The 25,941-nt window shown below is 39.2% G+C and overlaps 1 protein-coding gene and 1 non-coding gene across 2 annotated transcripts; both read right to left on the reverse strand.

Annotated features, from left to right (window-relative positions):
* Positions 1-1,701: 1,701 nt before the first annotated feature.
* On the reverse strand, positions 1,702-25,401 carry LOC129472168 (POTE ankyrin domain family member H-like). The gene is made up of 11 exons (XM_063631136.1): positions 24,703-25,401; positions 19,973-20,087; positions 19,639-19,812; positions 16,778-16,884; positions 15,333-15,470; positions 12,788-12,858; positions 7,038-7,108; positions 5,310-5,354; positions 4,778-4,962; positions 3,649-3,772; positions 1,702-2,130 (listed from the first exon to the last, which is right to left on the reverse strand). Exons 1-11 carry the CDS (start codon positions 25,326-25,328, stop codon positions 1,702-1,704), a joined length of 2,085 nt encoding a protein of 694 aa, XP_063487206.1. The 5' UTR covers positions 25,329-25,401.
* LOC129472826 (U6 spliceosomal RNA) lies at positions 13,979-14,085 on the reverse strand. The gene has a single exon (XR_008654096.1). It is a non-coding gene; the product is annotated as a U6 spliceosomal RNA (small nuclear RNA).
* Positions 25,402-25,941: the final 540 nt, after the last annotated feature.

Raw genomic sequence — 25,941 nt, forward strand, 5'->3', positions numbered from 1 at the left:
TAACTTACTGGAGGTGTTGATATGGCACTTAGGGTCTTTGCTCCCTTGATATATCTTCTGAGGGTAGCAAAGGCAGTTCCACTGTAGAGGCAGTGGCAGAAAGGATTTCATTTGCTCCTGGAAGCTCTGTCCAAGGAACTGCTGAGTTGCTACTGGCTTGATAGGTCTGGTGGTGGGCTGGCTAGACACCCAGGCCAGGAGGACCTGCCCATCAAGTAGAGAGTCCGGCCAATTTTCTGGAAGGCTGCTGTGGTATGCTGGGTGTCCCCTCCAGTCCCTAATTGCCCCATATTTTCCAGGGAAAATGATAGCCTGCCTCTTCCTCAGGGAGCTCTGTACCACTGAGGTATGAACCTGTTGCCAATCTGAACACACCTATAAGATGTGGCTGGAGGCAAGTTGAGAAGTCTTACCTAGTCAGGAGGAACAAGGACAGGGACTTGCTTTAAAAAAAAAAAAAAGTCTGGCCACGTTTTTATACAGCAGCTGTGCTGTGCTGGGGGTTCACTTCAGCCCCTGGTCACCTCAGACACTCTGAAGCCCTAAGGCTGAAATGGCTGGGTTACCCAAACAGCATGATGACAATCTGGTCCTCCCGCTGGGAGCTCTGACTCAGGGAGGCCTGAGACCTCTGTCGGCCAGAGAACAGCAGTCAAGGTAGCCAGAGACCCTGGGTGAAAGACTTCACCCGCTGACTAGAAATGTGGTCGGGGACTGATGTAAACAAGAGTCTGGCCACGTTTTAGTAGCGTGGCTGTGCTGTGCTGAGGTACCTCTTCCACCCCTTGTCAGCTTGGGCTCTCCAAAGCCCACAGGCCAGAACGGCTAGTCACCCAAACAGCAAAGGTAGGGGCCTGCCCCTCTCTCCGGGAGCTCTGTCCCAGGAACATTTCACATTTCCATTGGCCAAGGAATGCTGGTGGGGGTAGCTGGAGGCCCCAGTTGGGAGGTCCTGTCCAGTGAGGTGGAACAGGATCAGGGGCCTGCTTACAGAAGCAGTCTGGCCATGATTTGGTAAAGCAGCTATGCTGTGCTGTGGGATCTCTTCTGTCCCTGGTCGGTTTGTATTCTCCAAAGCCTGCAGGCTGGAATGACTAAGTTGCCTGAACGGGAAAGATGGCGGCCTGCCCCGTCTTTTCGCTCAGAGTTTTATCTTGTTTCATGGAGCTTAATTTTTAGCCTGTTGATTTTACTGCCTACATTAGACTTGTTGAGGAAGATAAATGAGAATTCATTGTCTTCTGTAAATAAACCTGTTCAGGTCTTGTTCTCTGGAAAGAAGTCTCTTTCAGCTCTCTGACTTTGGTCACAATCATGTACAGCAGTAGCCAGTCTACAATGACGTAACTGAATTTCCATTTCCAGTGTTTCCTTGTTGTGTCTTACATTGTCCAGTTCAGAACTCAGAATTTTATTCTCAGTTGTCAACCTGCTAAGCTGTCCACTGTACTGAAATACTGTGCTTCCTCATTCAATTTTTTTAAGGTATGCACTTTTATCCAAGCCTTCATACACCCCAAGTTGGGGTACAAAAAAGGGGAGCCACGAAGGCTGATCGTTCAAAATAAAACAAAATTAAAAAGTATTAAGGCGAAGATTCAAAAAATTTTGCATTACGTAATTTGCACGAAAGCAATGCTATCACCTCCTCTGTGTGAACTCGGGAGAGGACTGGGCCACTCTCCACTGGACGAGTGGCTTTTAGCCCAGTCGTCCCAGTTGGCGATGATGCCTTGCTCCATGGGGTACTTCAGGGTCAGGATGCTTGCTCTGGGCCTCGTTGACCACATAGGACTCCTTCTGACGCATGCCCCCCATCATGCCCTGGTGCCTGGAGTGCCCCACGATGGAAGGGAAGACAGCCCGGGGGGCATCGTCGCCCGCAAAGCCGGCCTTGCACACGTCAGAGCCGTTGTCAATGACGAGCACGGCAGTATCATCATCCATGATGAGCTCACTCAATTGTAGAGCCTTTAAAAGATTATCAGTCTTTTTTCTCACACTTTCAATTTCCTCCAAATATTTCTCTTCTCTTAGCTGGCTCTGATGTTTCATTATGTCTAGCTTCAGTCTTAGCATGGCAATTTCTTCCTGCAACCTACTATGTTCATGCAAGAGGTCTTTTTCTTTCTTATAACGAAGAGAAAGCTAAGTAAACAAAGGGAACTTTTAGTTAGCACTCAATAGATTGACATATCATGATTTCTTCCGAAATTAAAAAATAACGTGTATTTGTATAATGAAAGAATCCCCAAAGTGGATATTTAACTGGAAAAAAATTGGACAAAACTTCAAACCTAAAAGAGTGTAAATTCCTCTAGTGATTTATTTTTCATAGTCTTTAAACACATATTTAAACTTTTAGGAATCTGCTCCTGAATTCCTAAAAGTTTAAATATTTATTTAAAGACTATGAAAAATAAATCACTAGAGGATTTTTAAGAATCTCAGAATTTAAAAAGCCTTTCTCTGAGTTACAAAAAACCCAGAGGAATAAAATATCAGATTGATACCTTTGACTATATTTTTAAGATTAGCTTTACACTCTGATATCTAACCTATCAACCACACCATCCTAAGAGCCTTAGCTATGCATATATATTTGGACAGAAGCAATTTCTCAAAGTTCTTTAAGTTTCTTTTACTGAAGAACGTTTTACCGATATTCTACATTTCTAATATTTTTATACTGTTATAAGAATTACATTTATTTATAACTGTTAAATCTAAGCACTGTACCCTTCTACACTGTACACATCTGTATCTAAGCATTGCACTTCTACATACAATACTGAACTCATTTAAGATAACGATTCTTAAAAGGAGAGATCAAAAAATATATAAACGATGCAGGATTTTCCCCAGGTCTTCTGATGCTACTTCTAGTGATGCTCCACAAAACCACAGTTACTTCTGTGGTGTAAATATATAAATACAAAAGAAGCCTATTGTTTCAAAATACGAATGGTAAATAAAACTTATAAAGATTTTCTTAGAAATCATGAGATTATTTGCCATTGCAATAACTTTCATTTCCTCTTTATAATGTTGGAAACAGTAGTAAGTGTGAAATAGGGGAAATATACTATTTCTCTAGGAACAAAATACTTATCAATAAATGATCACTAAATGTGTATCATGGCATGTCATTGTTTTCAAGCCTCTTTACATTGAAATGAGAAACTACTTGGAGCAAACTGTTCCTCTCCGCGAAAGGAAGGATAATGACATCCACCATGTGGCCTCTGACCCAGCTATACATTTCCTACTTTCCTATCAGTGAAAATAATCAATTGACTTCTCTATTAACATTTTTTAAAAAACTGATGTCCAAAAACTAGAAAATGTGTTTTTCGTAGCAAAACTTATTTTTGATATGGAAAGATCATCAATTCTTATGAAAATATCAACTGCTTCTCCTTTGGACTGAGGCCATTGTGCAGGTCACTACTTGACTGTTGCAGGCAAATGGAGCTGAATTAAGAACATGGCTTCATCCTGTATGTACACATACAGATATATGACGAAGGATATATAGAATACATACACACATATATATGACTTAAAAATCCTTTACATTTCCAAAATACGTAGTTTTTTAAAAATATATACACGTATAAAAACATTTGAAAATAACTAAAAAAATACCTCAGAATTCATTTTCTTTTCAGCCACTTCTTTCTGCTTTTCTTTATGAATCAGAATCTCATCTTGTAATATTCCAGTGTTCTGTTCTTCAGAAAGTCGTTTCTGAATATCATTTTGTTCGTCACTAGAAGAAATTTTAATTTTCATGAAATACTGGAGGTGTCCCTAAAATTATCTACAGGGCAAGATGGCGCCATCAGATGTCATTCACACAATGTATATCTGCACATTATTCCAAGACAAGGCAAAGGGGTCTCACATCTGTTAACCAGATGTCCCCAACCATGCTGGCACCAGGGACTGCTTTTGTGGAAGATGATTTTTCCAAGAACCTGAGGTGGGGGATGGTTCCAGGATGATTCAAGTACATTACATTCATTGTGCACTTTATTTCTATTATTGTTAATATATAATGAAATAATTATATAACTCACCAAAATGTAGAATCAGTGGGAGCCCTGAGCTTGTTTTCCTGCAACTAGATGGTCCCATCTTGGTGTGTGTGTGAATATGCTAAATTAATGTTCAAAATGTATTTACCAACAGTGTATGAAATGTCTTTTTCAATGAAACCATTTCCTTTGCAGCAACACGGATGGAGCTGGAGGCCATTACCCTAAGCAAACTAATGCAGGAACAGAAAATCAAATGCCACATATTCTTACTCTTTAGTGGGAACTAAACATGAGAAATCATGGACACAAAGAGGAGAAAAACAGACACTAAGGCCTACTTGAGGGCGGAGTGTGGCAGGAGGGAGACGACCAAAAAACTACCTTTCGAGTATTTTGTTTATTATGTGGCTGATGAAATAATCTGTGCCCCAAAGCTCCATGATACAGTTTACCTATATAATAAACCTGCACATGTACCCCGAAGCTAAAATAAAAGTTCACTGAAAAGAAAATGCCTTTTCCCTCACATTTGCCAATACTGGTTATTTTTCAAATAAATTAATGACTGGAAAAAAAGGTAATTCATTGTTTGCTGATTTTCATTTTTCTGATTAATAGGCAAGGGCTGAATATCCTAGTAAAAGTATAAAATTTGTTCATCATGAATATTACCCAAATTAGGATTAGTTTGACAGCACATAGTTACCTCCTGTTCAATGCTGCCATAGGCTCACCTGTGATACTCTTCATTCTCAGTGTCAGGAAATTGCTGGCTTTCAGGTGTTCTGCTCTTCCTTGGAGGAATTAATCCATCATCACCATTGCCAGCAGCCGCACCATGAGTCAGGTTTTCCGGGAATCCCACATGAATACTTCCGTGCTTCTTCATTCCTTCTTCGATAGCCATGAAATTTTCTAGCTGGAAAATACACAGAATAAGAAATTACCTACTTTAGCCACATTATCTATTGATAATCAGACTAAAACCGAGAAAGATAAAATGATTGGTCCAAAGCTCCTAAAGTGGCATTACCTAGCATTTTATGGCACCATTCGGGATTATTCCATAAAAATGAAAGGATATCTCTAGGGTTTGTATCTCTTTAAAATTCAATGTACAGAATTCTGAGTTAAGTATTAAATTTTTCACTCATGATTTATGCTACTTACATGATAGGATCATGTATGCCTACATTTACTACACTTTGTTAAACAACATAACGTAAAAATCTAGTTCAACAGAAACATTTGAATATGAAGGTATACCTCTCTATCACCATCCTTATTTATTTCTGGTTCTTGAGACATTTTCTGCAGATGCAAAAACAGTAGGTTAATTTGCTTGTTGTATTTCTGTGATGTCTCCTCTTTTGGAGCACATGTTTTTAAAATAATTTTATTCTTAAGTAATCAAGTATGGACAATAAAAATCAGAAAATAATTAAAATTAAATTTAAAATAAATAAATAATAATTAAAATTAAGAATTAACTTTTTAATCTATGTTTAGCTACTGCCACATCACTGGCTTCTAACATGTGAAAAATAATTCACCTTAGACAAAGGGAGAAGAAAAACATGAACCAGCAAACTTAACTTGGTCACCATTTGTTTGGACTAAACTTAATTTGTTATGACTTAAATCTACCAAAAATGAATCAGCAGAAGATTTGTAGTGTTGCAAAATCTTCCTCACTTGAAAAGAGTTTACCTCACAAAACCCTAACTAGTGAGCCCCTACAGTGCACTGAAGTGCTTTTCTAAAAGATTCCTAACTGGATTGTAGGCACCCTTTAAACTATTAGGAGCCGAAATCAACACCAAACAGAAAGAAATACAAATTCTCAAATTTTAATTGAAATTATATACTGTAATGTGATAGTGTTATGTATCCAGATTATCTGCTTAAGCCCAGTTCTAATATATTCTAATGTGTACTAATGACAGTAGATAAAAAATTTTAATCTGTACTGATTTTCTGCAACTGAAAGAAATTAGAATGTTATTGTGTTTGTGCACTAACACCAAAGGTCCCATTCAGCAAGATAAGATTCTTGTAAAAGGCAGTTCGGTTGCTTTTATGACCTGGTTCCCTCCCCGAACAGAAACGCTGAGGTCAACAAGAGACCACAAGGCAGAATATATCTTTAACCTTGGTATCAGTGACTGACAATATAAAACTGCAGATTTTCAATCACTGGCCATGATTACTCTTTAACCATGAATCCAGCTCAGGGACCATCAGTGTTACATTGTTCATAATTCCTATTGCTTAAATAATATGATTCAATAATCGACGTTACTTTATCATGTTACGGTGTTGTAAAAATAAAAGAACAAAGTTCTGAAATTTGTTTTTGCCTCTATTAAAAAAGGAAAGATTAGCTGTAAGCTAATCAAGAAGGCAAATAAGAATACTTGAAAATAAGAGTATTTTAAATTTTATAGTGGGTTATGTTCAAGTTAAATATCAAATATTAAATTAGAATCTATTGATTCTTCTGTTAATAAGGTTGCTGATTTTATTACGATAAATTTTAAGAATCTATTAAAATATTCTTTTTTTATTTTTTTTTGAGACGGAGTCTTGCTCTGTCGCCCAGGCTGGAGTGTAGTGGCGGATCTCAGCTCACTGCAAGCTCCACCTCTCGGGTTCATGCCATTCTCCTGCCTCAGCCTCCCGAGTAGCTCGGACTGCAGGCACCGGCCACCATGCCCAGCTAAGTTTTTGTATTTTTAGTAGAGACAGGGTTTCACCGTGTTAGCCAGGATGGTCTCAATCTCCTGACCTCGTGATCTGCCCGCCTCGGCCTCTCAAAGTGCTGGGATTACAGGCGTGAGCCACCGCACCTGGCCAAAAGATTCTTAAAAAAAAGAATCTATTGATTATCAAAGCCTAGTCTGAAAGGTAATTTCATTTGGACTATCTAATATTGTTAAGGCAAAAAAAAAAAAAAACGTTAAACCAAAAGTTTAAATTTAAAAGTTTCCATGCCTCTGGCTGGCCATTTTGACTTCCTTTAAGCCTTTGTGACTCTTCCCCGGATGGCAGCTTTAAGTCTTGTTCTGTTGAAAAATCCATATAATAAGTTAAAATCAACCACTTAGAACAGTTAAAAACTATTGCCTTTTAAAAACAGATTTAAGACAACATTTCATTTTATTTTATAAATTGAGCGTTTAATCTTTCATGAAATTGTCATTTATAAAATAATTCTCAAAAACTTCAAAAAATCACTTGGGGAGACACCAGATGTCGGCAGTTTGAAGACACACAAACATGTCAAAAATTCCCTCATAAATTCATACACCCAACATCAATGAACAAAACCACCATAAACACAGCTTTAAAATACAGTAGAAACATATAAGGTGAGGCCGGGCGCGGTGGCTCACGCTTGTAATCCCAGCACTTTGGGAGGCTGAGGTGGGCGGATCACGAGGTCAGGAGATCGAGACCACGGTGAAACCCCGTCTCTACTAAAAATACAAAAAAAAAATTACCCAGGCATGGTGGCGGGTGCCTGTAGTCCCAGCTACTCGGGAGGCTGAGGCAGGAGAATGGCGTGAACCCGGGAGGCGGAGCTTGCAGTGAGCCGAGATTGCGCCACCGCACTCCAGCCTGGGCGACAGAGTGAGACTCCGTCTCAAAAAAAAATAAATAAATAAATAAATAATAAAAATAAAAATAAATAAAAATTAAAAAAGAAACATATAAGGTGACACAGTATATTGTTCTCCACTTCCTAATAGTACCTTATAAATGATTTCCAAAATCACTGCTGACACCTTTATTACTGTACAACATCTTCCTAATATCTAAAATGTTTCCCTCCACTATTCTGACAATTTTATTTTCTTTTTTTTTTTTTTTTTTTTTTTTTAATGAGCCAGGGTCTTGCTCTGTCGCCAGGCTGGAATGCAGTGGTGCAATCAGCTCACTGCAACCTCCCACTCCCTGGTTCAAGCGATTGTCCTGCCTCAGTCTCCTGAGTAGCTGTGATTACAGGCAAGCACCACCACACCCAGCTAATTTTTGTATTTTTCGTAGAGATGGGGTTTCACCACTGGACAGGATGGTCTCGATCTCCTGACCTCATGATCCGCCTGCCTCGGCCTCCAAAGTGCTGGGATTACAGGTGTGAGCCACCACACCTGGCCTTATTTTGATCTTTTGAAATAATCCTATGTGAAGTCTTCCTTGATTCTGCATGTCTTTCCCCAAATAAACAGGTACCTCCTTCCTTGAGGCTGCCTTAGTACTTTACTGATTTTTCTACTGCATCTTTACCCCCTAAACTGTGCATTATTCCTCCACATGTCTGTCCCCTCTGCTCCAAGACTGCAGGGGAGAGTCTTACACATCATCTTTGTAAAAACAGTCTTTGCTTTACTCAGAAATTTTTTATTGAGTCCTGCTAAATACATACTAGGCGTTACGGTCTAAAAAGAATGAAAATAAAGCATGTCAGGGATGGCTTTTCTAGAACACATGCCTAAGAAGAGACTTAAATATTGAGGCTAGCCAGATTAAAAGGGGTAGACAGCAGGAAAGGGTGACAGCATGCCAGGCAGCAGCAAGAGCGGGAGCGAGGCCTGAAAGAGTGAAAGTATTTGCCTACAATAGAAGGATGAGTGAGTAGGACATTACCAGCAGCTCAGTAATGCCAGAGAAAGGGCACACAGGGAAAAGGGCTAAAGATGGAGAGTGGGGCAGAAATCAGATTATGAAAGCCTTATCTGTAATTTTAAGATGCCCAGACGTTAATGTTCAAGAGTGGTCCCTGGACCTATCTGCATTAGATATAGATCACTTTAAATGCCAAAACCAATATTCCTAGTGAACAATTATTCATTAAGACAAGGTGACAGATAGCTCATGTGGACACAGCTGAGATGATACTACGTAGCAAATTCTCAATAATTCCCATGAAAGTCAATTCTATAATGAAGTCATACAAATTATAATAAATCAGTAAATATTTGATTTGGGAAGATGCTTTGTAAAGTTATAGTGCATATGAATACAACTAAGAGTTGTGAATTCAGAGCTGTGACAATACAGCAAAGAAACCACATTGTGTTTGAGTCAGCAATCTTTAGATTTCTATCCAGTCTTCCCATCCAGTCCATAAATTCTAAGTATAATCCTGGTACTCACTCTCAAGTTTACATTAAATACTATCCCATACAAAAAACCCTCTTTCTCTTACTTCTTTTAATTATTTATATGTTGCCTTGTTTAAAGGAAGAACACAAAAATGCCCTGCTAAAGGGATTCTGTTTAGCTGCAGGCTGCAAGAGGGAAAAACACAAAGCAGGTTTTGCAGAAAATGATTTTTTAGAAGTCAGAACTATGACGTGAAGTCAAGCAGGGCACTCTAGGACTGAATTTGCTGTGCTTCCTTCATACGCTCCTTGCTCTTTCTTTTCTGGCAGCTGTGACTCACACAGGTCATGGAGAGTATCATTCCCTAAGAGGAACAGCCATGATATGCATCTTTATCTATTAAGTTCATCCGTCCCAATTCTGTGTTCTGTGGATGCTGACTTTCGGTCACGGATGGTGATACACATGGACATTTATCATCAACTTTCAGATTCTCGGATCTTTGACAAGTCTTATTGCTGAGAGTCAAACTAGTAGGATGCAAATTATAAATGCTGATTATCCAATTACCTACTCAAAATATCCTACACGAATATTCCATTAAACATGCATAGAAAAACATTAGTCATTCCTGCTGACCTGCTGCTCTTTGCTCTTCTGTATTCACCAGAAAATTTCCTACTCCTTCCTCACGTCCAGGTTAAATACTGGTGTACAACCTGGAAACCTGTATATCATCTGAGATTTCTCTCTGTCCCCCAAGCCTTTCTCATTCAATTATCACTAAATCATATTGACTATACCTCTCTTCTGCCTCCGTTTTGCATTCCCACTGCCACTGGGAACATAAACATTTACAAAATGGCTTTTATTTAAAAGAAAACCGCAACTATTAATGTTATTTCTTACATGAAAAAAAAATTAAGCCAAACAAATGAAAAAGGCATAACAAGGGCCAACACATTAAAATGAGTAACTGAGATTACTAACGTTATTTATTTCACCATGGATGGGTGAAAGCCTTATAATACATTGATACTAGTCCAAGGATGTGTGACATGGAAACTACAGCTGACTACTGCAAAAGCTTCCTTTGTCTCCTGGTTTCTTTACATGGTAAAGAACCTTCCATCAATCCCAGCAAACTATAGGCTACAGACCAAATCCAATCTGCCTTATGCCTTTGTAAATAAAGTTTGATAGGAGCTCAGTCATGCCTGTTTGCTTACGTATAATCACGGTTTCACGCTACAAAGCAGACAACAGCAGGGTTAAGCAGATATGACAGAGACCACATAGTCTAAAATATTTCCCACCTGGTCCTTTACAGAAAAAGCTTGCTAACCTGTTTTACACCGTAACCAGAATGCCTTAATACTCAAATTTAATCTTGTGACTCCCCTGCTCAAATTTCTCCAATGAGCCCCTGCAGCACACACTGTTGGCTCCCTATCAATAGCCATGCCTTATCCTTTCTTGCAGAAGAAACACAAGTCTATTGGGATATTTATTATCCCAATCCCCCTCCTCAGCCTCAGAAAGAGAAATGTTTATTCTAAGCTAATCAGGTATTTGCCTTCCCAGTGCCTGGTTTGGGAATGAGCATGCGGTGTGACCCAGCCAATGAAATGCTACAGGAAGCCCCTTGCATGCTTCTAAGTTTTCTCCCTGTTTAAAAGACACATGTGAAAAAAAGCAGCCCTCGCGATGTTGTGTTGGGAGAACAAGATGTTTGGAGCTGCTGCGGATTAGCCAACCACGAAAGGAGACGTGAATAAAACACTGCCAACAGCACAGCTGAAAGAGGGACAAGTGGGATCCCTAGGATATCAATGAACAAACAAAACAACTCTGGTTCCTACTGTTTTAGCCACTGCTCATCTAGTATTTGCAGTCCAAAGCATTCTACCTGGTAAACTTCCCATGGCCCACAGGATAAGACCTACTCATTTCTATAGTATTAAAAAGTCTATCATAAACTTGCCTTAGCTAAATATTCACCTCATTCCCAACCTCTCGTATCTCACACTTTTGGTACTAGCAAAAGTGAATTGCTCAGAAACCCTGCAAAGTTCACTCAAGCATCTTGTCTTTTGCACTTGCTGCTCTTCCTGCCAAACAGGCAATCTCATTAGATGTTCCTTCTGGCAAACACACAACCTTGCTGCATGTTCCTTCTGCCAAACATTATTCTTCTGCTTCTTTACCTAGAAAAATTCTTCTTTCTCTGCATGCTTACCTTAAATCATACCTACTTTTTCCCAAAACTTTCATTCCTCATTACATATGTCTGGCACATAATCAATATATAATAAATCATAATTATAAGCTTCCAGTGGGCATCTAGCACACAGTAAGCACTGAATAAAGTAGTAAAATAATGAAAATGACAATGATAATAACAAGCTCCTGTCTGTATTTTTGTTTGTGTTATTTAGCATCAGAAAAATGGTTAGTATCTAAAGGCATTTGATAGTTATTTGTTAAGCGGACAAGTGAAAACATAAATAGAAATGTTTTCTTTGTAAATTCTGTTGAAAAAGCACAGAAATGGAGACAGCTCCACTACGAGCACCTTAAAGATCAAAACTACATCTATTCCATCTTTGTCTCCTGCAACTTATAAAACCTAACTTACAGAAGCTCTTTGATAAATAGATGGCTAAATTAAAGGTGTCCTCATACAGTTTAGACTATACAATGTATTAGGTGTCCACAACCAGGTAGCATACTAGCATTTTTGTTAGTGTGAAACATCTTTCTACTTTTATTATAATCTGCTGAGCCTAGAGTTGGGCAATTTGTATATTTATTATGACAATCTTTTGGCAAATGGTAGCAGAGCATCTTGTTCTAACAAAATTACTGTTATCATGACAATTAACCAGCAGGTAAAACACATCTTGTACCAACAAAGTAAATATATCTCTTTCCAATTTCAAATGAGAAGGAATGAAGTCAGTAATAGTGAGACCTTATTGGGACAAGCATATGTAACATGACTTGTGCTTCAGTGTTCTTTTGTGATCAAAAATTCCTTACTTTTACTTTTTTATCTATGGTAGAACCACCCAGAGCAGGGGTCTTCAACTCCCAGGCCACAGACTCGTAACAGTCCATGGACTATTATGAACCACACCACACAGGAGGAGGTGAGCAGTAGGCAAGCCAGGGAAGCTTCACCTGTACTTACAGCCACACCCCATGGCTCCTATTACCACCTGAACTCTGCCTCCAGTCAGATCAGTGATAATATTAGATACTCATTGGAGCATGAACCCTGTCGTGAACTGCCCATCCGAGGGATCTAGGTTGTGTGCTTCGTATGAGAATCTAATGCCTGATGATCTGTCACTGTCTCACTTTGCCCCCAGATGAGACCATCTAGTTGCAGAAAAATAAGCTCAGAGCTTCCACAGATTCTACGTTATGGTAAGTTGTATAATTATTTCATTATATATTACAATGTAATAATAATATAAAGTAGCACAATAAATGTAACATGATTGAATAATGCTGAAACCATCCCCACCTTTCCCCAGCCCATGGAAAGATTGTCTTCCACAAAACCGGTCCCTGGTGCCAAAAAGGTTGGGCACAACTGACCTAAAGTAATTCACTGTCACAAGTCTTACCTGGATTGCTGTTTTCAGAAGAAGCTTTTAGCATCTGTTTTTCTTTGTAGTCAGAAAGTAACTGGCAAATTCTATGTATAAAAATATAATAAACCAAATTACTATCTCAATACTGATATAAAAAATACTTACCAAATGTAAAATTCTTAAGAGTATTTCAAACAATACCAGAATATCAGAACTTAACAGTATTATCCCATCCACTTATGAGTACATTCTGCAAACTTCTCTTTAAGCTTCTAATTAAAGAAGAAAAAAATGTAGGGTGAAATACTCATAAATCGAGGGCATGTGACCCAGTAAATTAGGTTGCATTAGCATGACATAATAAAAAGTGTCCCAACTCTGCATAAGTCCTAGCTCCATAATGAACAGCTATTTGTTCTTGGACAACTTGCTTCTCTTAGGCTCAATGTCTTCTTCAACAAAGTGAGGACTTTGCTGCCTTATTTCCCTAGCTTGTTATAAAGATTTAAGGAGATAACATTTTTTAAATGCTGAGAGAAATAGTAAAGCAATGGAATAATCTCTTCCTAAACTTTATGACTAAAATTATCTTGGAATCCCAAATAAAACCCAATGCGCATTTTGTTCATAGGTTCTAATATGCAAATGTTGTAGTTTTCAGAAAATGTTATTGAGTCCTAATTTTGCCTCTTAGTTGTCCTACTCCTTATGGCTTATAATTCAGGGCATCTCAACTATGTCATAGTTTGTAACTAAATTTATTCATATATATCTCATTAAAGTAGATAATGTGATTGTCCACTATTACGGAGTTGATCAATCACACCAAGGGCAGAAAAACCAATGGATGTTAAGACCTGGTTTGGACCAACGATCCTTCTCTACAGACTCAAACTCTCAGCCAGCAGATGTTTGTGAGGATAATGCTTTATACTGATGTTCAATTCCAGCTGACATGGGAGACCAAAAGTCTACTTTTATTTTTTTTAGTTTCCATGAAGAAGTTGCAAGTTGACATTCTGTAATTTTCGACATACATACTAACAATGTATTTTGCACCGAACACGTTATTCAGCTCAAAGTCATCTCATGGACCATCTTACATGACTATTTTTGCAGTGCAAATCACAATTTCAATATTTTGGTGGCACCCATTTTGCTTTGATTCACACTGTTTCCTTAGAGCTAGTCAGCAAATAGTCAAATGACCTTCCAGTGACTGCACAAAATATGGAATGCTTCAAAGATTTGTGCTGCCTCCTTATGCAGAAGCCATGCTAACTTTCTCTGTATTGTTCCAATTTTAGGATATGTGCCGCCGAAGCAAGCACAAAGCCCTACTCTTACACATGATTAGTGATGAGTCATGGACAAGGCTTGGCTCTGTTAAGTCCAACTAACCTACTTGAGATTCTGAGAATTCTCTTCAATGGCTTCCTGTGAGCTAGAATTTGAAAATATTTTAAAATCTTGAGCTAGAGATGGAAGTAGCTTGGACGATTTTCATTATCATGTAAATCAGATCACTCAAGGGGCCAACCACAGCTGGGAGCCACTGCTCAAGGGAAGGTTCATATGGGATTTTCTACTGCCCAAGGTTCTATACAGGATATAAAGGTGCCTCACAGTACAGATCTGGTAGCAAAGAAGAAGAAACAAACACTGATCTCTTTCTGCCACATTATTTGAACCCCTCTGACCCTTTAGAACAAGCCCACCCAATACCTGCTAGAGAAAAGACCAACAACGGCCTCAAAGGATCTCTTACCATGAAGGTCTCAGCTAATTCTTGGCTAAGATGTGGGTTCCACATTAGGTTCTGAATATGGGGGGAAGGGCCAATTTGCTCACTTTGTGTGTGGTTTATAAAGTCAGGACGCCCAGCGGCCACAGCAGGGGGCTGGTGCTTTGGGAACAATGGCTGAGCATATAAGCATGGGTATGGGAACTAAAAAACGTTGTACTTCAAAGTCACTGTACAACTCGCCATGAAGACTTGAGGGACCTGAATCTACCGATTCATCTTAAGGCAGCAGGACCAGTTTGAGTGGCAACAATGCAGCAACAGAATCAATGGAAACAACAGAATGATTGCAATGTCCATTTTTTTTCTCCTCCTCCTGACTTGATAAAAGGGACTGTCTTCCTTGGATTTAGTGAACCCCTTCGGTTCCTGAAAAATTCAAGGAGTATATAGGACATAGTCCCCAGAAGACAGTACAAGACTTTCTGATAAACTGGACATTTCCAGGCCCAAATAACTAATCAGAAAAATCAAAGATGTGACACTATTTTTTATCCCATGCATAGGTGTTACACTTGGATGAAATGAACAATGTTGGGATCTCTAAGGATAAAGGTCTTAAAAGTCTTGACATAAAGAATCCTGCACCCATTGGTACTTCTAACTTGTCTTGCTTTTTGTCTGATTTCTGGCTGATGCAGGGGACTAACTCACTGCCACTCTAAAACTACCTGAACCAAACTATGACATCTCACTTGATATGTAAGATGCAACTGTTATAATTATTTTAAACCTCAATTTAGCATTAACTAGCCTTTTAATGTAAACACTTACACATTATGATGACTAGAAACAGCATACTCTCTGGCCGTCTGTCCAAATAGATCTTGAGAAGATACATCAATACTTTGCTCAAGTAGAAGGCTGACTATACTTGCTGATCCACAACATACAGCAAGTATGAGAGCAGTTCTAAAATGACAGAGATAGGAACTGTAGTAAAGTTATTTTAAAAGCTAACTTCATATACGTTACCAATTTAACTTCTTGCCTGTCTGTGCAGAATCAAACATTTACATGCACTAAAAGACATAAGCATCTTCAGTGCTCAAGTGTTCACCTTTGTAAAATACCACCAAGGTTAACAGGAGGGGACAAAACAAACCCCTCTTATCTCAGTGGGGTATTGCATAGCAGAAGCTACTAATTTAAAGTCCTTTGACGGGCAAGAAACAATGTTAGGGCCACTTATCTGAAGTGAACAAAGATTTAAGTGAAGATTTTGTCACAGCTTCCCTAGACTGATATGCTGTAATAGAAAATCAGCTAGGGGGTAAAATAAATAAGAGCTCTCTGCATGCTGAAAGCAGTAAGATTAATAATAATGGTAAGAATAGTAGTCACAGGAGTTTCAGTTAATGATGCCAATAAGCATGTGCTAGGCACTGAATTAAATGCCACATGTATCTTTCTTTCTTATGCACAGCCAACTTTGAAGGATACATTCTCCTATTTTTCATACATGACAACATATTTGGTGGTAAATAACGTTCCCAAGGTCACACACCTAGCAAGTAAGAAAGTTAGGAATTCAACCCAGTATTGTGTGAATCCAAAGTCTAGCTCTTTTCTCTTTATGACCCACCTATGGCTTCCCTTCATTAAAGGAAAAGTGTATCCACTTAAAACTATCTTCACTCCCTCTCTCCATACCAATTAAAAATAAAAACATCAAAATACACTGGAAATAAAAAAGGAAAAAAGCTGTTGAACCCACAGTATGTGGGAACAGCAATTAATTGTCATGTAGGGATAAGCTAACAATATTCTTCAAAGAAAGCAACTTAAGGCAAAGTCATTGAAAAGATGAAAGGATTTTCTACCCCTATTTATGTTTAATACAGCGTATTTAGTGGAAAAGCATGTAAGACACAGAGGTTAAAAACTATTAGAAAGCGTTAAGAAGTTCAATACTGACTCATAACTTTAACTGACAGTTAAAGTTCAAACTTCATAATATTAATATGAAATCCCTTTAGCTAACATAAGATCATGTAACCAAAAATGTCACATAACAAATAACATCAGTCAATATAATAAAAGATGAATCCTACTAAAACTGTTCTTTATGTTGCCCAGTCCAAATAACTGTTTTTCTACCTAACTGATTTGTGTTCATACTGATCACTATATCCCAGTAAGTATAATCTTATTAATTTAATATTTATGACTTGAGTGACTGCTATCTAGAATACACAGATTAAAAGAAAGAACTATACCTTCCATATATATCCAGTGCATTTAAATTAGCTTTTTTCTTGATTAAAAATTTCACCACTTGCTGTTTTTGTTCATGTACACCAAGTAACAGTGGTGTGAGGCCAAGCTGCAAAACAATATAAAGCAAAAACTTATGTAATTCAAAAAAGTACATATTCCTCAACTGAAGTAGAAACTTTATATAAGATCTTATGGACTTACATGCATAGAAAGTAAATAAATTGTAGTTGCTTCCTTCTCACTCTTCTGTGCTTTCCCACACACTGCTCCTTCCCTTGGAAACACCCCTTCTCTGCCTCACCACGTTAACTCTAATCAACTCAAAAACTCACTTTAAACATTTACTGCTTCCAAGACTCTTTACTTCTAACCCAGCATTTGGTATGGCATTATTGGATGATAATATTTTTCCCATCTAAACAAAGAGCTTCTTGAGGGCAGGGGCTGTATCTTTTGTCTGTATATCCTCAACCCTAAGACAAATTGTGTATAAAGCAAGAATTTGCATGTAAAATATTTTAGTTTCATGTTTTACCGAAAGTTCAACCTCAAACATGCAAAAAAAATTGCTATTAAAACTCATACTGCCCACTTGAAAAAATTTTCCAACATTTATTTATTTAAAATCTATCTGTATTTAATTTTCCCAGATTGTTAACTAAATCATCAGTTCATAGGACTACTGAAACTAAATTAACAGAATTCCTATCTGTATTCTTAGTAACTCCACGGTTTTAAGTGTTTAAAACTGCCAATTATGCCAAAGCTCTACATACTTGAGACGCACTGGATAGTCCATAATACAACTTCAATTGGCAAAAAATGGTTTAGAATTTGCTATAATTCTAATTGAGAAAACTCTGCTCTTAACGACTTACTGACCTAAGCACTTGAATGACTCAACAAAGAGACACAAAATGCTGAGAGGGCCATCCTCTACTTACTGAAAGACTACTCACAGCAAATTTCTAAAGACTTTCTGAATGGCAGTGAATAACTGATGGTAGAAAGGAAAATGTATTATTCTGTAACCTGATAGATACTACCAATAATTCATTTTAATGTCTCAACCACAGAGATAAAAGACAGACTAGGCCAGGAATGGTGGCTCACACCTGTAATCCTAGCATTTTGGGAGGCTGAGGCGGGTGAACCGCTTGAGCCCAGGAGTTCAAGACCAGCCTGAGAAACATGGCAAAAACCTCATCTCTACTAAAAAAAAAACTGAAGTTGGAGGGCCATCTGAGCTTGGGGAGGTCGAGGCTGCAGTGAGCTGTGATTGCACCACCGCGCTCCAGCCTGGGAAACAGAGTGAGACCCCATCTCAAAAAAAAAAAAAAAAGTCAGATTAACGTTACTGGAAAGGAAAGATTTAAAGAAATCAGCACATATCCAACTCCAACTCTTCTAGAGCCACCTTAAGTTTCTGAGATATAAGAATTTACATATTACATTTCTGTATTCAGTGGTTCTTAAGCAGGAGTGTATCCAGATTTTGAGAAAATTGTTGTTGTTATTGTTGTTGTTGTCGTTGTTGTTGGTCTCATTATGTTGACCAGGCTAGACTCGAACTCCTGAGCTGAAGCGATCCTCCCACCTCAGCCTCCCTAGCAACTGGGACTACAGCCATGCGCCACCATGCCTGGCTTCAAGGAAACATTTTCAAATATACATATCCAGGCTTTATTAGACTTACTGTATCAAAATCTTCAGGAAAAAGCCTAGACTTGTTGATTATTTAAACATTTTCCTCAGGTTACTGGGATGCACAATTCTAGCTGAAAGCTAGTGTAATAGACAATTACTTCAGTCTCATTTCTCACCCACATGACCAATTCCCTTTCTCATTTGAAGATTTGGCCAAAAAGAGTAAGGAGGAGGAGAGAGACCCATTTGCTGAAAACACCACATGATTGTTCCCGGTAAGAGAAGAGCAGGGTCTAGTCAACTCAAAATCCAACTTGATCTTGTTACTTATTTATCTTCCACCTTCTCATCCAGACACTCTAGATTTGAAAGCAGAGCTGAGACTCTAATTGGCCATTTCTACCAGAATAGGATACTAAGTCAGTTAATTACTTGATATTCCCTCTGCTCAAGGGTTTCCCCTTACATTACACCTATTCACTGCCAATCTGGTTCCTCAGAGGCCTCCTAAAATTGATCTCTAGGCAGTTTACAACCCACTAACTCCCTCTCCCAAACTGAAAACTGTCATTCTCTAAAATTGAAGAGAACCTTGTCTCACCATACAAAGGAAACAAATGAATCAACAACAACAACACACACACACACAACCTCTTCACGGTCTTTTCCCTCTATTACCTAATTTCCAAATTGGCCCTGATATTTCGGATTGCTCTTTTTCCCTTTCCACTTCTGCCTCATGAGCAATCAGAAATATCTGAAGCCTTGCCACTGAGAGGTGCATCACCTCGTCTCTATTACTGCTTTTTAGGAACTTGCCAAAGGAGCAGGATCTCTATTCACTGAAACATGTTTAAGTTTTCTTGGAGTTTTCATGTAAAACCTATTTCAGGGCAAATTTTGCCATTTTACATTCATTAGGGGGAAAAAATCCTAGGAGGGAAAAATTGAAAAACAGTAAGTATTACCTTTTATAAATTCAGTGTTTTCAAAAAAAGTATTTACCACAAGTGCATTAAAAAAATCTGTACCCTCTAATGCTTCTTCGAAAGTTACAATATTTAAAATAAAATCTTAGATAATTAGTTCATTTCAAAATATTTTCATTCAGGTTATGCTTGAGCTTCCAAATACGGAAAACTGGCCCGTACACAGGTCAATGTTAAAATGAATGCATTTCAGTATTTTGAAGATAAAATTGGTAGATCTATACCTCGTTTCTTGATTCGATATCAGCACCGTATAAGAGCAGTGCTTTGGCCATTAATTTATCTTCATTGTAGATAGCATAGTGCAGACTGGTATTTCCATACTCATCTGGAATAGTTGGATCAGTGCCATGTTCCAGCAACATTAATGCACATTCATCTTCCTGGCATTGTACGGCCTGTCAGTATTAGACCAAAAACAAATTACAAATCCTAGGAATTCAAAATAAACATTCCACAGCTTTCACCAACTACTTATATTTAAAGGAGAAAACTCATTTTTATGCTATGTATTGAAATCAAACCCACCTCACGCTGATATAGTTGGCTACTGCATACCTTTGTCAGAGCTGTCCTCTTTTTGTCATCAAGGACATTAAGTTCACATCGTCTGTCCAGCAGGAGTTTTACTACTTCTGAATTCCCACTGGCAGAGGCCAGATGTAGAGCAGTCCTATGAGAGTGAGAAGACTTTTTAGGAAATTGTAGTGCACCAGCTACAGCCGTATCAATGATTTACGTAATTGCAAACACTGAATACCCCGCTATTACTCTGCCTTCAAAACAAACATTTAACTTTCCCATGAGAAAACCACACTATTATCTCTCATTACTCGCTGTATTAATGAAAGAGCAGCCTATATGAATACAAAGAGCATAGCCCTTGGATGACATTCAACTTGGGCTGGAATCCTACTTGAAGCTCTGTCACTTCCTGGCTGTTGCTTAGCCTTTTGGGGTCTCAGTTTCCTCGTCAATAAAATAGGAATGAAAATAGTAGCTTTCTCACAGGAAACCACCGTAATTCTTAAATGAGACTCTGCACAAAAGATATAGAATAGTTCCTAACAACAGTTCAATAATAGTTAGATATTATAATTTTTACTAATACCACTAAAGAATTAAGTGAGATGATACAATTATACCTACACTTTCAGGTATGTTTTAAATATTGCAGGTAACATTGTATTTTAGTGATTCTAAGATGATCATTGTCTCCATGTTGTCTCCACTGAGATACCACCTACAATTCATGATTTACTATAATTGGCGGCATTCAAATAATTCTCTTATTGAGATATAAAATAATGGGGCATCATACAATACCTGGTGCCTTACATTAAGTAGAATATGTTATAACAGGTCTGGGGCGGTTCCACTCAGATGACCAGCATTTAGATAAATTTTAGTTTTTAAGTACTATGGAATAAGAGAGCTGAGGTGAAAACAACAAATTTCTAAAATAAACCAACTTTTACTTTGGTTTTCAATAAACTCTAAGCCAAAGAAAACTTGGAATTGAAATGCATAGCATGGGCTTATTTTTTTCAATACTTAGATTTATACAATGTATGTACATCGGATATTTCCAATGATTCATATTAGGATTTAAGACTGTTATAAATTTTCTCTTTTTAAAAAGGATTTATGAAACTATTTGTGGAGCTTTTTTCAACTTTTACATTCAGGGGTACATGTGCAGGATATGCAGGTTTGTTACATAGGTAAACGTGCACCAAGGGGGTTGGTTGTACAGACTATTTCATTACCCAGGTGTTAAGCCCAGTACCCGTTCGTTCTATTTCCTGCTTCTTTCCCTCCTCCCACCCTCCACCTTCTGATAGGCCCCAGTGTGTGTTGCTTCCCTCTAGGTATCTGCGTGTTCTCATCATGTAGCTCCCACCTATAAGTGAGAACATGCAGTATTGGGTTTTCTCTTCCTATGTTAGTTTGCTAAGGATAATGGCTTTCAACACCATCCATGTCCCTGCAAAGGACATGCTCTCGTTCCTTCTTTCATGGCTTCATAGTATTCCATGCTGTTTATGTACCACATTTTAGTACTTAAAACAACTAAAACAGTCTTTACCCAAGACTTATAAATTTTCAAAAGGGCAGTTAAGGGTTGCCATTTACTATTTTCTACCTTCGGAAATGCTTCTGTTTGAAAGGAGGGAGGAAAAGCTTCAATTGAGATTAAGTCCTAATGCCCCAATTTTAAATCTCTCAGCTTGCTTAAGCCTAGCAAGTAAACATGAAGTTTTCAAAGATGGAAGGATCCTGAGAGATAGTAGAATATGCCTGCCCCATAATAGGTGTCTGGCTTATGTCTGATGACTAAATGGATTGAAAAAATGGAAGAACACAGCTTGGGAGTTCAATATTTTTAAAGAAAACTCCTGTAGAGTAGGGCAATACATGTGCAATAGTAATAATCTTTTATATTTGCTATCTTAATTTTCGTAAATATATAACTCAAGTAAAATGATTAATTCATACTTTTTACATGTTAATCTATATATAATGAAAAGGTAATTATGTAATAAAATGTATATACAATAAAATCTACAGGAACAGGTAAACACAATCCCTTTACTTCTGAAGAGGGTAAAAGTTCACAGAAGATAGCTAACCACAGAAATAAAAAATAATAGAATGTGAGAAATTATTTGCATCTACGCAAGAAGCATATTCCTTTTCTTCCCAAGGATTATTTCATTACTAATGAACCTTAACTAAAACTTCAGATGTTCACTGCAGAAATCACAGATAAGAGAATGGGAAAAACTTCACTTACAAATCCCCAGAAACAAGTTTGATTATATTTTCTACATATTTTCAGCTAACACAAGAGCAGATTCTGTTCGTGTATATGTGTAACAAACTGGTTTTTTCCTCACTTGATATAGCAAAGTACATCTTTGCATGTCGACATATCTCTGTATCTACTGACATCCTCAATAGTTATATATTATTCCATCCTATGGATGCACTGAAATTTGTTCATGAAATCTTTATATGGGTTCTTCTAAATACACTGCTATTTTAAGCAATACTAAGAAAAACAGACATCTATTTGGTAAAGATATTTCAGTATAATGGAATTGATGAGTAAAAAGCATAACCTTTTTAAAATGTGGTTCTTACCACTAAAGTGTCTGTTTGAAAACCTGCAGCAATTTAAACTTTAAACAACTATATAAGTACCACTGTTCTTCAACCTCACAAACTTTGTGGATAGAAAACAGTATTTCTTTTTTTTTTTTTTTTTTGGGATGGAGTCTCACTCTGTCACCCATGCTTGAATGTAGTGGCATGAATCTCAGCTCACTGCAACCTCTACCTCCCTGGTTCAAGCAATTCTCTTGCTTCAGCCTCCTGAGTAGCTGAGATTACAGGTGTGTGCCACCATGCCCAGCTAATTTTTTGTATTTTTAGTAGAGATGGGAGTTCACCACACTGGCCAGGCTGGTCTCAAACTCCTGACTTCAGGATCCACCTGCCTCAGCCTCCTAAAGTGCTGGGATAACAGGCGTAAGCCACTGCACCCGGCCTTTCATTCCTCCTCTAACTTAAATAGAAAACAGTATTTCATTCCTCTTCTAACTTAATTCCTTCTTCTACCAGGAACGCTATCTTTTCCTATGCGCATAGGTCACTGGTAGATATGCAAAAAAGTACTTTGCCCAATTTTAAAATGTGCTTATTTTATTATATCTGCATATATAGGCCAGGCACAGTGGCTCATGCCTGTAACCCCAGCACTTCGGGAGGCCAAGATGGGTGGATCACGAGGACAGGAGTTCAAGACCAGCCTGGCCAAGATGGTGAAACCCCATCTCTACTAAAAATACAAAACAATTAGCCAGGCGTGGTGGCAGGTGCCTGTAATCCCAGCCACTCAGTAGGCTGAAGCAGAGAATTGCTTGAACCTAGGAGGCAGAGGCTGCAGTGAGCCAAGATCGCACCACTGCACTCCAGCCTGGGCAACAGAGTGAGACTCCATCAAAAAAATATATAAATAGGCATTTGTGTTTTCTTCTGGCATGTTTCTCTTTTCATATATTTAAAATTTTTAACCTATACTCTTATTTTTGTGATATAAACATCTAGCTAGTTTTCTCCAAAAATGAATTATGAACAATCCATCTTTTTTAAACAATAAAAAACATCACCATTATCAAGTGCTAAATTCTTACATATATTTGGGTATTTCTAAATTTCCTATTCTGTTTTATTCATTGATGTCTTTTCAGCCATTAGTAAACAATTTGTGGAAATAAATAACATGCACATTTGGTATCTGGAAAAGCAAGCCTTTTATCATTGTTACAAAAAAATTTATCACAATAATAAAAAACAGCATGTGTAATTTAAAAACGCTAAAACTGCTATTTTTATTTGGCTTAGGTAAAAGTGATAAATAGAAAGAGCTCACATTTTTTTTTTTTTTTTTTTTTTTTTTTTTTTGAGACGGAGTCTGGCTCTGTCTCCCAGGCTGGAGTGCAGTGGCGCTATCTTGGCTCACTGCAAGCTCCGCCTCCCAGGTTCACGCCATTCTCCTGCTTCAGCCTCCTGAGTAGCTGGGACTGCAGGCACCTGCCACCGCACCTAGCTAATTTTTTTAATATTTTTTAGTAGAGACGGGGTTTCACCACGTTAGCCAGGATGGTCTCGATCTCCTGACCTCATGATCCGCCTGCCTAGGCCTCACAAAGTGCTGGGATTACAGGCATGAGCCACCCGACCCAGCCAAAAAGCTCACATCTTAAGAAAATTCGATCTTCCTATTCGAGCACAGGAACCATCTTCCCATTTCAGTTTCCTTCTAAGGTTCCTCAGTAAAGAACATATTTACATAGTGTACATTTATATAAAACCCATACTGGATTTTATTTGAAGAATATTTAGCCCTGAAGTTGATGTGTTATGGGGCTTCATTCTTAGTTCTCAATATACACTTTTCTATAACGTATAGAACAGTGTTTTAAAATCTGTAGATTAAAAATAATCTGCTGCATAGACAATTTTGCGAGTTAAATCACTTTAAAACAGTCTATTAGTGTTCTACGAGGAAAATTATAATTTGATTGGAAATCGGCCAAAGTTTTGTTTTTCCGTTGCAGCTCATAAAGGGGCCTGGGCCCTGACCTCTCTGAGGTTTCCACAGCCAGGGTGGTGTGAGGCCTGCGGAGGCGAGAAAGCCAGGTCCCCCTCCTCCCCCGCCAGGAGGGTATGTCCCCATCATCCCCCCACGTCCCACCTCCTCCCAGCCCGGGCCTGGTTACCTCTTTTGCTTGTCCTTCTTGTTCACGTCAGTGTCCCTAAGCATGACGATGAGATCCTTTCTGGGGACTTTACCCCACCAGGCAGCTCTGTGGAGCTTGTCCAGATCTTCTCGATGGACGTGGTACCCGGGCTCCATGAAGGCGCTGTCATCGTAGTCTTCCCAAGCGCCCACGTTGCTTCTGAGCGTCTTCACAGCGGAGTCATCGTGGTCTCCAGAAGCGCCCACGTTGCTTCTGAGCGTCTTCACAGCGGAGTCATCGTGGTCTCCAGAAGCGCCCACGTTGCTTCTGAGCGTCTTCACAGCGGAGTCATCGTGGTCTCCAGCAGCGCCCACGTTGCTTCTGAGCGTCTTCACAGCGGAGTCATCGTGGTCTCCAGAAGCGCCCACGTTGCTCTTGCCTCTCCCCCTGCAGCAGGGGAAGCAATGGCAGCACCACTTGCCCATCTTGCTTCTGAGCGTCTTCACAGCAGAGTCGTCGTGGTCTCCAGAAGTGCTCATGTTGCTCTTGCCTTTCCCCCTGCAGCAGGGGAAGCAGTGGCAGCACCACTTGCCCATCTTGCTTCTGAGACCAAATGGCTTCTTCATAGAGGAGGCAGCCGGCATTGAACCAACCTCAGCCACCATCTGCTTTTAACAGCCAGGAGAGACCAGTGGTAGCGAGCAGATCGCGTCTACCAACCAGTTTCACCAACTAGCAGGTAACTCCGGGTTTCCAATCTGTTTGAAAAGTCAATCCCAGCCAAAACCTGCCAACCCCAGCAGGGGAGGCCAGCCCACCCCACTCAGGCAAAACCCACACCCACCCAGGGTGACCCCACGCCCACCCCAGGAAGGGCCACCCCCCCCCCAAGAAAACACCCGGCCCACCCAAGGGAATGCCAAACCCAGCAGAGAAAACGTCAAGCCCAGTAAAAAAACGCGAGAGAGGAAACGTCAACCCAAGGAGAAACCGTCAACCCAAGGAGGAAAGGTCAATCCAAGCAACCAACGCAAAGCGAAGCCAAGCCAAGCCGCTACAGGCCAGCCAAGCCGTTACGCGCATGCGGCATGCGCGTGCAGTTACACGCCAGCCAAACCGTTACGCACGTGCAGCGTGCGCGTGCAAGCCGTTACAGGCCAGCCGTTACACACGTGTGGCATGCGCGTGCAATTACACGCCAGCCAAACCGTTATGCGCACGCGGCGTGCGCGTGCAAACCATTGCCAGCCAAGCCGCTGCCGCGCGTGCGGCGTGCGC

This window comes from Symphalangus syndactylus, chromosome 22 (genome assembly GCF_028878055.3).
Source record: "Symphalangus syndactylus isolate Jambi chromosome 22, NHGRI_mSymSyn1-v2.1_pri, whole genome shotgun sequence".
NCBI classification, from domain to species: Eukaryota; Metazoa; Chordata; class Mammalia; order Primates; family Hylobatidae; genus Symphalangus; species Symphalangus syndactylus.